Source organism: Heterodontus francisci, chromosome 8 (assembly GCF_036365525.1).
Source record: "Heterodontus francisci isolate sHetFra1 chromosome 8, sHetFra1.hap1, whole genome shotgun sequence".
Taxonomy (NCBI): domain Eukaryota; kingdom Metazoa; phylum Chordata; class Chondrichthyes; order Heterodontiformes; family Heterodontidae; genus Heterodontus; species Heterodontus francisci.
In genome coordinates this window covers 43,418,059-43,433,062 of record NC_090378.1, presented here as the reverse complement: position 1 = coordinate 43,433,062, position 15,004 = coordinate 43,418,059, and the positions used below count along the sequence as shown (strand labels likewise).

General features: G+C 43.6%; 1 protein-coding gene across 1 annotated transcript in view; it reads left to right on the top strand.

Moving 5' to 3' along the window:
• The first annotated feature begins 4,333 nt into the window (after window positions 1-4,333).
• The window catches only part of LOC137372786 (mucin-21-like), a 66,063-nt gene continuing 55,392 nt past the window's right edge, over window positions 4,334-15,004 (top strand). Inside the window, exon 1 of the mRNA XM_068037035.1 lies at window positions 4,334-4,550. Coding sequence (XP_067893136.1) covers window positions 4,484-4,550 — 67 coding nt within the window. The 5' untranslated portion in view covers window positions 4,334-4,483. The remainder of the gene's footprint in view (window positions 4,551-15,004) is intronic.

The window sequence follows — 15,004 nt, the reverse complement described above, 5'->3', positions numbered from 1 at the left end:
TGCTGTACTGTATCAGTTTGACTGTGTGTTAGACTGGCTAGAACCGGTTTGATCTGGCAGACCAGAAAAGCGTGCTCTCCTTGAAGGAAGGATTTGTCTCTCACTCAGTAGGAAATCTACATTGGCCTACAGGCTGTGTGTCACCTAAAGAGGAATCTTTGCATTGTTGGAGGTAGCAATTCCTTTTTTACTTCCAGTCTCTGAGACGTCTCTGCCTCAGGAGTGACTTTCTGTTGCCTTTTGTGTTTCTGGGAGTTCTGGAATTCTCAGTAAAGTTTCTACAGATAGACTGCTAATTCAGAATCCAAATAGACCTGTTGCTATACTCCTTGTTGAAAGATCTGTGTGACGCCTACTGCAGCCAAAGTGTTTTGAACGCCTATCCATTTGTCATGAAGACCCCCACCTGCCAAGAATGAGGCATATTAATTTTGTCATATGAACATTAATTTTAAATTATTGCTGGAGGGCAGAAGTTAAGAAGTTAAAAAGAGATCACCAGACACTTGGCTGCATGACATTTGCATATTAACAGATAGTATTTGGAGAGACAAAAGAATTGCTCACTGATTCAATTAACAGAGATTGGGCTGGGCAATGGTGATCCACATCTTGTCGGGGTAAGAGACAGCACTACAACCCCCCCCCCCCCCACCGAGAGCTTTGGAATCCTCAAACGCAAAAGTGGTTAAGCCAACTGGTCACATGACTAACCAACTGGTCCAGGCTTTTTGAATTAGACACAGGACAGTTTAAATTCAGACTGCAGATTGTAACTGAACCTGGAACAAGACAGCCTCTTTCCTGGCTGGCTCTCTCTCGCATTCTCACAAGCCTCCGGACCCACTAACTCACTTAAACCTCAAGAGAGAAAAGACTGAAACATTGAAACAAGTTGAAGCATGCACTGGGCCCCAACAAACAGCAAGACTTACCGGCAACCAAAGACCCCACATTGAACTTAAAGGACCATAAATAACTACCAGATATTGCCTCAGACATTTCCCCTTTATTACCTCTACCTTTTCTGTCTCTATCTGCGTGGGTGTTTATCGTGCATGTATGCTAGCGTGGTTGCGTCGTGTACACGTAGTCGTTAACCGAATTAGAGTTTAAGATTAATAAACTTCCACCTTGTTTAAATCTAAGAAAACCTGTCTGATTTGATTTATTTGCCTTGCAGTTGGAAAGCAGTGAACAAGAATTCACTGGGGGTGGGGGGGGGGGGGGAGCGGAGAGCTAAAAACATGGTGTTTTAAAATTAAACCCTGTTACGATTCAGGCAAAGGCTGAGAGGGAACCCCTAGACCCCTATCTTACCTGGTCGTAACACATTACAGACTGTTCATGAAACTCACCTGGAGACTTCGGGTGACATCTGATTATTCGATTCTGGGACACCTCACCACTCCAGGAAAGCAACCCACCAAGACTTACAACCCAGTTGTTTTATTATTCCTAAGGAACAGCTCTAATTTAAAACTTTTTTAAAACCGATTAACCGTTGGTTTTTGAATGTATGTGTGTACATGAGGGTTAGGAGGAATAAGAAGTTATAAAGTCTTTTCAGACATAGATTTATCTCAGTATTGTTTAAGATTTAGTTTGTTAATAAATAGTTAATTTGTTGTTGTTTGGTTTGGTTTGGTGCATTTTATTCTGGGGGTTAATAAAGTGTTTAATTTGGCCTAATTTACGGTAGGTGGGAAACTTTAATAATATGCTGTGACCTGTGGAGTAATGGGACTGAATTGACGTCTCGGTCGTAACAACAGCGTTATCAAGTGGCACTTACTCAGCAATAACCTGCTCTCTGATGGTCAGTTTGGATTCTGCACTCGCCTTCAGATCTCATTCCAGCCTTGGTCCAAACATGGACAAAAATACGGAATTCCAGAGGTGAGGTGAGAGTGACTGCCCTTGACATCAAAGCAGTATTTGAGTGCAGCATCAAAGAGCCCTAGTAAAATTGAAGTCAATGGGAACATGGGGAAAAAGTCTCCACAGGCTGAAGTCATACCTAGCACAAAGGAAGAAGGCTGTGATTGTTGGAGGCCAATAATCCCAGCCCCAAGAGCATTGCTGCAGGAGTTCCTCAGGGCAGTGCCCTAGGCCCAACCATCTTCAGCGGCTTTATCAATGACATTCCCTCCATCATAAGGTCAGAAGTTGGGATGTTCGCTGATGTTTGCACAGTGTTCAGTTGTATTTGCAACTCCTCAGATAATGAAGCAGTCTGTGCCCACATGCAGCAAGGCCTGGACAACAGTCAGGTTTGGTTGATAAGTAGCAAGTAATATTAAGTATTTAGTTGAGCACTTGAAACACCATAGCATACAAGGCTATGGGCCAAGTGCAGGAATATGGGATTAGAATAGTTGGGTGCTGGATGGCTGGCACAGACATGATGGGCCAAAGGGCCTGTTCTGCTTTATATCTCTATGACTCTATGACAAGTGACCAACTCCAACAAAGGAAAGTCTAACCACCTCCTGTTGATATTCAATGGCATTACCAGCACTGAATACCCCCACCCCCCCCCCCCCCCCCCACTCCCAACACCCTCCACAACTACCACCACCCACAATCAACATCCTGGGGGGGGCCATCATTGACCAGAAACATAACTGGACCAGTCATATAAATACTGTGGCCAAATGAGCAGGTCAGAGGCTGAGTATTGTAGGGCCAGTTACTCACCTCCTGACTCCCCAAAGCCTGTCCACTGCTTACAAGGCATGTGAGATGGAATACACTCCACTTGCCTGGATGAATGCAGTGCCAACAACACTTAAGAAGCTTGACACCATCCAGGTCAAAGTAGTCCCCTTGATTAGTATCCCATTCACCACCTTATACATTCACCCCCTCCACCACTGCTTCACTGTGGCTGCACTATGTACCATCTACAAGATGCATTGCAGCAACTTACCGAGGCTTCTTCGATAGCACCTCTCAAACCCTCGACCTCTACACCGAGAAGGCCATGGGCAGCAGGCACATGGGAACACCGGCTGTAGGTCCCCCTCCAAGTCACACACAATCCTGACTTGGAAATATATCGCTGTTCCTTCACTGAACACTGCAGCAGGTCAATAAGACAGCTCACCACCACCTTCTCAACGGCAATTACAGGTTACCACTAATTGCTGGCCTTACCAGCAACGCGCATATCCCACGAACAAATAAAAAAGCGTCATTCCCATCAGCACACCTAAAATAGTGATAGAAAGAAATTAGGTGACCAATTTTGTTCCACTCCTTTTCCAGTACTACTTTGCAGCTGACCACAAGGAGGGTTGTGAGAGTATCCTGAGTTGCTTCATAATCTTCCCTTCATGTGGAAGGTGCTTGGATTCTCCCTGCTTTTTCACTCGATAACTCGATCACTAAGATCAAGAATTCAGTGGCCTGGATTCTGGGGTAAAAATAAAGGTGAGGCTATTAGCGCTCTCCGTTATTCAAGTTTAAACCGGACTGCAACTTCTGATGAATGCACAGTCATAGCTAAAGGCAGAATCAGGAAGTTGCTGTCGCCCTGCTGCTCCAGAAGCTTTGCTGAACGGTATCTCTCTGGAAACTCACCATTAAAACAGCTGGAACGTGTGAATTTGTTGTATTCACTCACTAAATACCATTAAACCCACCAGAAAAATGTTAAGCTTGGTCCATTCTTGTGTAAATGGATTTTTAATGACGTGATAAGTCTTAATTACTAAAAAATAAACTCTCTGGCACTGAAAATTAAATTTTACAAATGTGGAATGTAATTCCTTCAGATTTAAATTATTATTGGAGATTTCAGAAAATATAAAAAATTGCAAAGAATACTTTTACTGTAACACCCAGTGCAAAAAGTCCATAGAAAGTCTGTGACAAGTGTAATTGAATGGCAGTGCTGACTGCAAAATCCAGACCATTGGCCTGGAAAGTGCTGGAAATACTCAGCATATCTGGCAACATCTGCAGAGAAGCAGTTTACGTTTCAGAAGTTTCGCCATTATTACAACGGCAAAATCTGGGCCACTGTGTTGTGAACCGCAGGCACACAGTGGCACAACATATTGATGCATCGGTATTTCATGATTTGTAAACCAAGGTTCAAGCATCTGCCACAACAAGCCTCCTTGCACACATTAAGGTCAATTCACTTTGCATATTACAGTCTTGCAAAATCCAATAGGTGTCTAACAGAACTTCGAGCACTGAATTCCAGTTTGGGGTATATTTCCAGAGCCTCAGCGACTCCAATGCTAGATTCCAGGTTTGACCAATAAGCTGGTTTTGGGGTGGGGTTTATGTGAGTGTCTCTGTGTTCCAGAGCGTGTTGATTTCAGTTTCACTGTGGAAACACGTGGCGCTGTTGAGACGGACGCAGACAGGCGCATTCTTCTCTGTTTCTCCCACTGTGTGACTCATTCACAGGTTATTTATAGCCTTTTCGTCGCGAATTCAGTTCGAGCTTTCGGCAACAGTAGTGAGAATGGAGACGGTAGACCGCTGGCAGATTTGTTTGTGTCTTTTTGTTGCAGTGCTCAACTCTTCACTCGGTAGGAGCAGTTGCTATTAAGGTTTATTTGTGGATTTGTTTTAACAAACTTGTCATTTGAGTATTGATACTGTAAATGTATTTTTTTCCTTAACCGTTTCAGTTAAGTCTGTTCGGATGTCGACTTCGGTTCACTTAGTATACGGTAGTTCAGTCTGTGGCTTCACCGGATTAATGTGAACGAGCCCTTAGCTTTTTCCTTTGTAAGTAATAGACAGTTATTGCTGCCACTTTTTTAGGAATAAATTTTCCAGGTTTTTGGCTCAGCAATTATATCAGGGACATTTATGACCTATAAAATGGATACACTTTGAATTGTTTGCACGCAACTTTATTTTGATTCCCGCAAATTGGATCGAGTGCAAGGATTTAGGGAGACGTGCAGACATTTATGTCGAACTCCTGAAATCGTTTTAATTTTAGCTTTTATATAGCTGTAGCGTTTAGAAATGTGACTTCGTTAAAGATCAAATTGCGTTTAATTTATAGGTTGGGAAGTTGAACGTGATTGCGACCTCCCACTGGTCAGAACTGACCCTTTGGAACTCTGTAACGCTGTGTTCTATAAATCAATTTCCATTTCAGATTTGTAGGATGTGAGAACACTCACTGTGTTATGATTGTATGTGTTGACTTTTCCCTTTTTTGGGAGGGATGATGGCCAAATCATTGGGCCTATTTCGGCTACTTTTTTCGATTTGGCAAGTCTCTGATCTACTGAACCCTTTCAAGGATGGCACCAGTGTAAAATTCTAACTTCTTTAGTGACCTTTTCTCTAAGCGTTTAACTTCCCAAATTGAAATCTGCTCAATTGACTTCATTGGATACCGAGTACGGAATCTGTAAAATCTTAAAAATAGCTGTAAATCAAAGTAAAAACATAAATGAACTCCATAGTATCTTATTGCATTCCCAGGAAGTTTTGGAAATCTTCATATCGGTTAGATTTTTTAGTATTTTCAACTGTTCGAACAAACAGATTTCACACAGCAAGGTATCAAACAGTAAATGATATGTGACCAGGTAATTTTATTTTTTTTCATATATGTTGATGGTTGAAGGAGGTACATTGCCTAGTATGCACTGACGTTTTAGCGTAGATTGTGTGCTCGAGTCTTGAGTAGAGTTTGAGCTCAATCTTCTGATCTAGAGGCGATTCTACCAACTGAGCCAAAGTAACTCTTTTGTTTAATAAATAGTACGTCTTAAAATATTTGTACATGTGAATGGTAAGTTCTAGGATTATGTAAATGTTTTTGTTAAATGTTAATTTTTTTAGGACTTCTTGTGTGGACTGTCCTTGAAAGCACTGCAGTATTTGTACACAGTGATATAATCAGTCACATAGGAATGTCAACACTACTGACAAGTTCCTCTGGTACAGACATAGTAAAAATGGAATGAGGGAATTATGGCTCCTGCTTTGCCAGATGTAACATTTTGCTGCCATGTCCTAGGATGGTAGTGTTTCAAGCTTCAAAATTTTAGAAAAGCTTTTACCCTTGAATTCTGAGAATAATGTACCTAGGAATAATACACCTGGAATCCGACATGTCAGCAGTGTACTTTTAATGACTAATCTGAGCTCAAAGGATTAAACTAGTTGTTTAGATGTGATCTGTGTACTTGGAACTGTAGGACTCTTGTGTGGGAATTGGCTGGGGTGCAGCTAGTGCTTCACGAGGCAGAAATAAATATGAAAACATGCATTTCAGCATAAAAAATCCAATCTTGCTTTGGGACAGTGCTTTCTAATAAAGATGCAGTTCTGTGTTCCAGTGCATCTGCAACACTGGCATCTACCCAACAAAGTGGAAAATTGCCCAGGTATGTCCTGTCCACAAAAAGTCTGACAAATCCAATCTGGCCAATTGCTGCCCCATCAGTCTACTCTCGTCTCCAACAAAGTGATAGAAGAGGTAATTGACAGTGCTATCAATGCACTTACTCAGCAATAACCTGCTCACCGATGCTGAGTTTGGGTTTTGCCAGGGTCATTTGGCTCCAGACCTGATTACAGGCTTGGTCCAAACATGGACAAAAGAATTGAATTCAAGAGGTGAGATGAGAATGACTGCCCTTGACATCAAGGCAGCTTTTGACTGAGTGCAGCATCAAGGACCCCTAGTAAAATTTGAAGTCCGTGGGAATTGGGTGAAAACTCTTCACTGGCTGAAGTGGTATCTAGCACAAAGGAAGATGAAGTAGTTATTGGAAACCAATTATCTCAGGCACAGGACATTGCTGAAGGAATTCCTCCATCATAAGGTCAGAAGTAGGGATGTTAGCTGATTGCGCAGTGTTCGGTCCATTTGCAACATTTGAGAATGAAGCTGTCCGTGCCTGCAAATAGCAAGACCTGGACAATGTTCAAGCTTAGACTGAGAAGTGGCAGGTAACATTTGTGCCCCACAAGTGCCAGGTAATGACTTTCTCCAACAGAAGAGAGAGTAAGCACCTCCCTTTGATGATCTAATGCATTGCCGTCATTGAACCCCCTACCATCAACATCGTGGAGATCATCATTGACCAGAAACTTAACTGGACTAGCAATATAAATACTGTGGCTACAAGAGGAGGTCAGAAGCTGGGTCTTCATGATTCCCCAAAGCCTTTTGACCATCTACAAGGCAAAGTCAGGAGCCTGATGGAATACTCTCCACTTGCCTGGATGAGTGCTGCTCCAACAACACTCAAGAAGCTCGACATGCAGGACAAAGCAGCCTGCTTGATTGGCACCCCATCCACTGTAAACATACTTTCCATCCACTGCCAAAGCACTGTGTATGTACCAACCACAAGATGCACAGCAGCAGCTCGCCAAGGTTCCTTCAACAGCATCTCCCAAACCTGCGACCTCTACCACCTGGAAGAACGGGGGCAGCGGGTGCATAGAAATGCCACCACCTGCAAGTTTCCCACCCATTCACACACCTGACCTCGAAATACAACCATTCCTTCATAGTCGCTGGGTCCAAATCCTGGAACTCTGTGGGAGTACCTTCGACACATAAACTGCAGCAGCTCAAGAATGTGGTTCACTATCACCCTGAGGGAAATTATGGAGGGGCAATAAATCCTGGCTTTGCCATCGAAGTCTAAATCATGTGAATTACTTGTTTTAAAAATGGCTACAGTAACCAGTACCAGAAGGTTAGACAGGAGGAAACAGAGTAGGTAGGACATGAGGGCAGTTTCCCAGAATGATGGAAAATAGCAGCAGTGTCTCAAGGTTCGGTTCTGCGAGTACTTCTACTTATCTTGTATAATGGATGATTTGGATTTAGAGATAGACAAAATGGTGTCCAAATTTGTAAACTATGCAAATATAGGAGGTATTACAAATAATTCTGAGGACAAGAGAATATTGATGAGATGGTGGAATGGATGAACATGGGGCAGGTGACATTCAGTTGTCACTAAATGTAAGAGGTATTTCTCTTTTAAAAAGTCATAATGTACCGTTACTTTGGAGGAATATTGATTGTGGAAGAGTAGGAGGATTTAGGGTTCAGCGGGTCGACAAAAGCGGCACCAAGTGGACCAGACTATTAAAAACTATTGTAATACTGGAATTTGTGGCAAGAGGTATAGAAGATAAAGTCCAGCTGTAATGGTTAATCTTCATAAAACCTTAAGACCACAATTTGTGTGTTGTGTACAGCTTTCTGCAGGAAGGATGTTGAAGCAATACTGAAGATACAATACAGATTAATCAACATGCTACTCAGTATGAGGAAATACAAATATGAAGAAATACTCATATGGGGTTGTTTTTGTTAGAGGAAATGAACTTCTGTTGATTTGATAGACCGGTTTTAAAAACATTTTGAAGGAATTGGCAGAATAGATCGAAACCGACTGCTTCCAGTGATTGAGTGCTTAAAGCAAGAGGAAGTGGATGTGAGAGATTCAGGTCAGAGAGCAGGAGAAACTTTTCTACCAAGTGATGAGGCTGTGGAATGCATTGTCAGGGTTAGTAATTGAAGCAGAGATCATGACAACATTCAAGTATAGATTATTGAAGATAAAGGGATATAGGAACAGGGCAAGCTCATAGGATTAAGATTACTGCTCTGGTGAAGGATAAGCATCAACACTGGGCCAAGTGTCCTGTTTCTGTTTTGTAATTTCCATTTAATTATATGTAATCTAGTCCTCTCTTCCTAGCTCCAACGTATTTCCTAATTCCATTGCTATTTCAATAAAAGCAAAATATTGCGGATGCTGGAAATCTGAAATAAAAACAAGAAATGCTGGAACCATTCAGCAGGTCTGGCAGCATCTGTGGAAAGAGAAGCAGAGTTAACGTTTCGGGTCAGTTCCGAAGAAGGGTCACTGACCTGAAACGTTAACTCTGCTTCTCTTTCCACAGATTCTGCCAGATCTGCTGAGTGGTTCCAGCATTTCTTGTTTTTAATCCATTGCTATTTCACCTGACTTCTGGGACACCCATTCATGCCTTTTCATCTCCACACCCAACTTCTCCAATGCCTTACATAGGAAATAGGAGCAGAAGTAGGCCATTTGGCCCATTGAGCTTGCTCTGCCATTCAAACAGATCGTAGCCTCTACGCTATTTCCTCCCACTATCCCCATATCCCTTGATGTCATTTGTATCCAGGAATCTATTCATTTCTGTCTTGAACATGCTAAATTATTGAACTTACACAACCCTCTGGGGTAGGGAATTCCTCAGATTCACCACACTCTGAATAAAGGAATTCCTCCTCATCTCAGTCTTAAATGGCCTGCCTCTTACAAAAGCAAAATACTGTGGATGCTGGAAATCTGAAATAAAAATAGAAAATGCTGGAAATAGCAGGTCTGGCAGCATCTGTGGAGACAGAAACTGAGTTAACACTGGGAAAAGATAATACCTTCCTCGTCAGACTCTGCAGGTTCCACTCTAAATTGCCTGTAGAACATCCAGAAGTTTTCTGCCTTTCACATTGTAACTTGCACAAGACCCCACTCACCTGTTTGCCAAACTTCACAAAGATAAGGGAATCATTGTTCTTGCCTACAAATCCCTTTACAGCCTTATTCCTTCCTACCTCTGTGACCCCTTATCTACTTTGCTGCTCACAACCTCTACCCATACAACACTTGTCTACGATGTGCTTCTCACTTCCCTGCACTCTATCATTCATGGCAAATTCTTTTGCTGTCTTTCTGGGACTGCAATCCACCCCCCTCCTCCAGCACTCTTCATTTCTTCTCGGCATTAAAGCTTTTTGGACAGCGCATTTGTCAACCTCTGAATGCCTTTTTTGTTTGGTTAGGCCCCAAACTATGATGCAGATTTGGACATTTTGCTACTTGAAAATTGTTGAGCGAATGTGCATAGTCATTCTGTCAAACAATATGATTGAGCTCAGACACTCACACAGATCTATGGAATAGTGAGTAATAGATTCAGGATTCCAACCTATTGTCCCACCTTGCCATTCTGCTGCTAAGTTTGATTGTATTTATGTATGAATGTCAACATGACGAAAGTGGTCCAAAACTACAATTAAATGCTAAGATGAGTGCCTGTAGTTTTGCATGAATGATTTGTAAAGTGCTTTTTCCTAGCAGTTGGACTGTAGGTTCATTAAGCACACTAGGGAGGATTTTATAACACTCATTTCTTGCCTGTAAATCAGGAGATGGGCAGAGGAATTATCTGCTGGAAATGGGCAACAGATATGTCAGCAATTGTGAAGAAAAAAGACAATTGTGACCATTTTGGGTATTTACCTTTATCAGACTTTCCTCCTATGTATTAGAAGAATTTCCATTTTTGTTCCCAAGCCATGATCTCTGACTCTCTTCATGCATTCATGGGACCTGAGCATTATTGGCAAGGCCAGCATTTATTGCCTAATCCTAATGGCTCTTGAAGGCAATATTGAGTCGCCGCCTTGAACTGCTGCAGTCCATGTGGTTTAGGTACACCCACAGTACTGTTAAATGGGGAGTTGCAGGATTTTGACCCAGGAAGGAACAGCCGTATAAGTCAGGATGGTATGTGGCTTGGAGGGGAACTTGCAGGTTGTGGTGTTCATATGCACCTACTTCTTTCGTCCTTCTAGGAGGTAGAGGTCACTGGTTTGAAAGGTGCTGGCTAAGGAGCCTTGGCGAGTTGCTACAGTGCATCTTGTAGATGGTGCACACTGCAGCCACAGTGCACTAGGAAGGGAATGTTTAAGGTGGTAGATGGACTGCTTTGTTCTGGATGGTGTTGAGCTTGTTTAGTTTTGTCGAAGCTGCATTCATCCAGACAAGTGGAGAGTAGTCCATCACACTCCTGTCATGTGCTTTGTAGATGGTGGAAGCACTTAGAGGAGTCAGCCGATGAGTTACTCGTTGTAGAATTCCCAGCCTTTGACCTGCTCTTGAAGCCACAGTATTTATGTGGTTGGTCCAGTGAGGTTCTGGTCGATATTGACCCACAGGATTCAGCGATGGTAATGCGGTTTTGAAGGTCATGGGGAGGTGATAAAATTCTCTCATCACTTGTGAGGCGTGAATGTTACTTGTCACTTATCAGCTCAAGCCTGAAAGTTGTGCAGGTCTTGCAGTCTGTTGTTTTGTTTTTATTCATTCATGGGATGTGGGCATCACTGGCTATGCCAGCATTTATTGTCCATCCCTAATTGCCCTTGAGAAGGTGGTGCCAGCTTCATTATCTGAGGAGTTATGAATAAAACCGAACACTCTGCATTCATTAGTGAACATTCTCACTTCTGACCTTTTTTTATGAAGGGAAGGCCATTGACACAGCCAAAGATGGTTGGGCTTAGGACACTGCGCTGAGGAACATCTGCAGTGATGTCCTGGGGCCGAGATGATTGTGCTTGTTGGACACCAACCATCTTCCTTTTGTGCTCGGAATGACACAAGCCAATGGAGAGTTTCTCCTGATTCCCATTGACTTCAGTTTTACTAGGGTTCTTTGATGCCACACTCGGTCAAATGCTGCTTTAATGTCAAGGGCAGTCACTCTTGCCTCTCCTCTGGAATTCAGCTCTTTTGTCCATGTTTGGACCAAGGCTGTAAAGAGGTCTGGAGCCAGATGGCCCTGGCGGAACCCAAACTGAGCATTGATGAATAAGTGCTGCTTGATAGCACTATCGACAAAATCTTCTGTTACTTTGAGAGTAGGCTGATGTCCCGGTAGTTGGCTGGATTGTGTTTGTCCTGCCTTTTGTGGACAGGACATACCTGGTGAATTTTTCATTTTGTTGGTTGGGTGTCAGTGTTGTAACTGTACTGGAAAGCTTGGCTAGTAGTGCGACTAGTTCTGGAGTACAAGTCTTCAGCGCTACAGCTAGGATGTTGTTGAGGCCATAATTTTTGCTGTATCCAGTGCCTTCTGTCATTTTTTGATATCACATGGAGTGAATCAAATTAGCTAAATTCTGGCATCCAATGATGGGGAACTCGGGAGGATGCCGAGATAGATCTGCACTTCTGGCTGAAAGTGGTTGGCAAATGCTTCAGCCTCATCTTTTGCATTGACGTGCTGGACTCTGCCATTATTTGAGGATGGGGCGTTTGTGGTGCATCCTCTTCTGGTTAGTTATTTTATTGTCCATCGACAATATTCACGACTGGATGTGGCAGGACTGCAGAGCATTGATCTGATCTGTTGGTTGTGAGATTGCTTAGCTCTGTCTATGGTATGCTGCTTCTACTGTATGGAATGCATGCAGTCTATGTTGTAGTTTCACCAGGTTGGCGCCTGGTGCTGCTCCTGGCATGCTGTCTTGCACATCTCATTGATCCAGTGTTGGTCCCCTGGCTTGATTGGAATGGTGGAGTGAGGGATATGCTGAGCCATGAGCTTACAGATTGTGTTGGAGTACAGTTCTGCTGGTGACCCATAGCACTTCATGTACTCCTGTGCCACATCTATTCTGAATCTATCCCATTTCGTGTGGTGATAGCGCCACACAACACAATTTTATATATTTGATCTTTTCGGTTACTGGAGGTCTGTAATACTCCAGGGTGAAAGAGTTGGGAGCTTTTTTTTTAAATAAAAAAAACCCATGGGAATACTTTGTGCCCCTCAAATATTCGGAGTCACAAATGGTGGCATTCAGCAGCTCAAACGCCAAGGCAAAGGTTAGGCAAGACTTGCATGTGTCACTCCCCAATGCCTCAGAAAAGTGAAATGAAGACAGAAGTACTTACTTTAAAATAGAGTTATACCTTTATTTTCAACAAAATGAAGTTTTTATATTTGGTTTCTGTAGTGGCATTCTAAATGCTGCATTCTTTGACTCTTTCTGCGGTGACTTGATATTATTTGAGTTTGGTGCTCCGAGACATGTATTACAGTGTAGGTGTCTCTTCATATTGTACTCATTACAAATAAACATGGTGATTCCATGGTTTTTATCTGTTCAGAGTACTTTGAATTATATGAGCTTATTTACAACCAGCTGAATTTACATATTAAATTGACCCTATACAGTCCATTTCCCCTCCCAAGGTGCAGATTCATGTAATTATTTTCAATAGGCCTCCCTCTTTTTAACATAATTGCCATATTCTTAATCTCATTAAAGTAGGCTTTAGTTCTTGAAGTACATGGTAAAGTCTGATCTTTAATCTAATTTGCAGACTTTAAGGTTTTCAGGAGTAGAATTTGTATACCACTCAAGTTGCACTAAGGCAGGAGTACTGGCTTGTGATCTGAGAATAGTGAAATGTGGTAATTACTTTCTTCCTATTTTTGTATTTGGCAATGGTTACGCAAGCAAAGCTATAAAGTGTCCCAAGGTTCCAACCGAAGTATTTACAGTAAAATTGCATTTGAAAGTTTTTATTGTGGACTAGACCGCTAAAGTTGCACACCCATATTCACCAGCTCTAAAAAACATGCACACGTGCATACCATGTATGTTGGATTTTTAAATATTTGTTGAATCCAATTATAAGACACTAGAGAATTTTGGGACTAGCTATGTAATTTGACTGCTGAAGTGTTTTCGATCTATAATCTTTTACTGGTACAGCAGTCAGGAAGAGAAGCTTTTTCTGACCCTTCATTTCCCTTATTAAAAATATACAGAAAGCCAGAAAATAATTGGCATTTGAAATTCCTCTGGAGTAAGCGGGAAAGCCTAAGACTGTGGGCTGGATTTTACCAGCCCCCTGGGGATGATTTGCGGGGGGGGGGGGGGTGTGGAGTGTCCTTTGTCTTCCTACTGCCATGCCATTTTACCAGCGGAAGGGAGGTGGAGGATGGCCTTCCTGCCTAGGTGCCAATTGAGCCACTTAAGTGGCCAATTAAGGGCCTGTTCCCAACACGGCTAGGGAGAATGCCCGGTAAACCCTGGTGGGCTCGGTGGTGGGGGGGTAGGTTGGGGGGGGGGGTGCCTTCCTATTTGGGGACACTGTGGCACACAGAGGGGCCCCTGGCTGCAATGGTCATCCCCATGGCAACCATTTTCCCCACCCTCGCCGATGCCCTTATCACCGGGTCCTGCCTGACTGGCCCCAATACCCCCCAGACCCCACTTAGCTGATTGGGAAGGTGGTGTGCTTCCGTGGCATCATCTTCCAGTTGCAGTCCGAGCAGTGGCCACCGCTCCCGGTGGTGTTACTGTGGCTGGTGAGCCGCCGGCCCTTTAAAGGACGGGAGCCCAACGGCAACTAGTTAGATGCGTCCAGGGTCCCACAGTCGGCTGAGGCAGGGTTGCCCTCTGCTTTCAGGTCTGTCACCAAGGCCCCTGCCATGCCAATTAAAAGTCGGTCACTGTGATTGGAGCATTTAGAGTTGCCAGACGGAGAAATCTAGGCAAGCATTTTTCACATGTATTGTTCAAAATGATCATCCAATTGTAGAGTAAAATTTTGTCTTTCTCTCTTGATGCCAGTTTTCCCTGTCCACTGTTCATGTAAACCTTGACATCAAGTGATTATGTTCTCACTTGACCTCCACAGACATGCACATGCAGCAGGGGTCACTGGACAGTGGTCAGGAATGTAGACCTTACCCTCTTTGTAGCTCAGGTATGCCTATTCAAAGTGGTTCCTGACAATGCAGCCGACCACTGACGTCATCAGGCTGCACCAGGCCGCAGACGGGCTCCTGCTCGCTGCACGTGCGCTGCGTTCCGACGCCAGGACTGGTTAGTGCATGCGCCGATGACGTCATCGCATGACGTGTGCATCTTTGGACAACGCGCCTGGTTGGCCTCTGTGCATGCGCTTTACGTGTACAGCAGTGCAACGCCAACGGAAATTCACGCATGCGTCAAGCTCTGCTCCTCCCCCGCAGCTCTTTCGGCCGCTCTGCTCCCCCTCCCCCGCTGCTCTCTCCGACCGCTCCACTCCCCCCCCTCGCTGCTCTCTCCGGCCGCTGCGCTCCTCATCCGTCCCCGGCATGCTCGCTCACTTTCTCCCTCCCGCCATTGTGTGCTGCCATGTGTTTAGGTTAGGTTGCCTTCGTG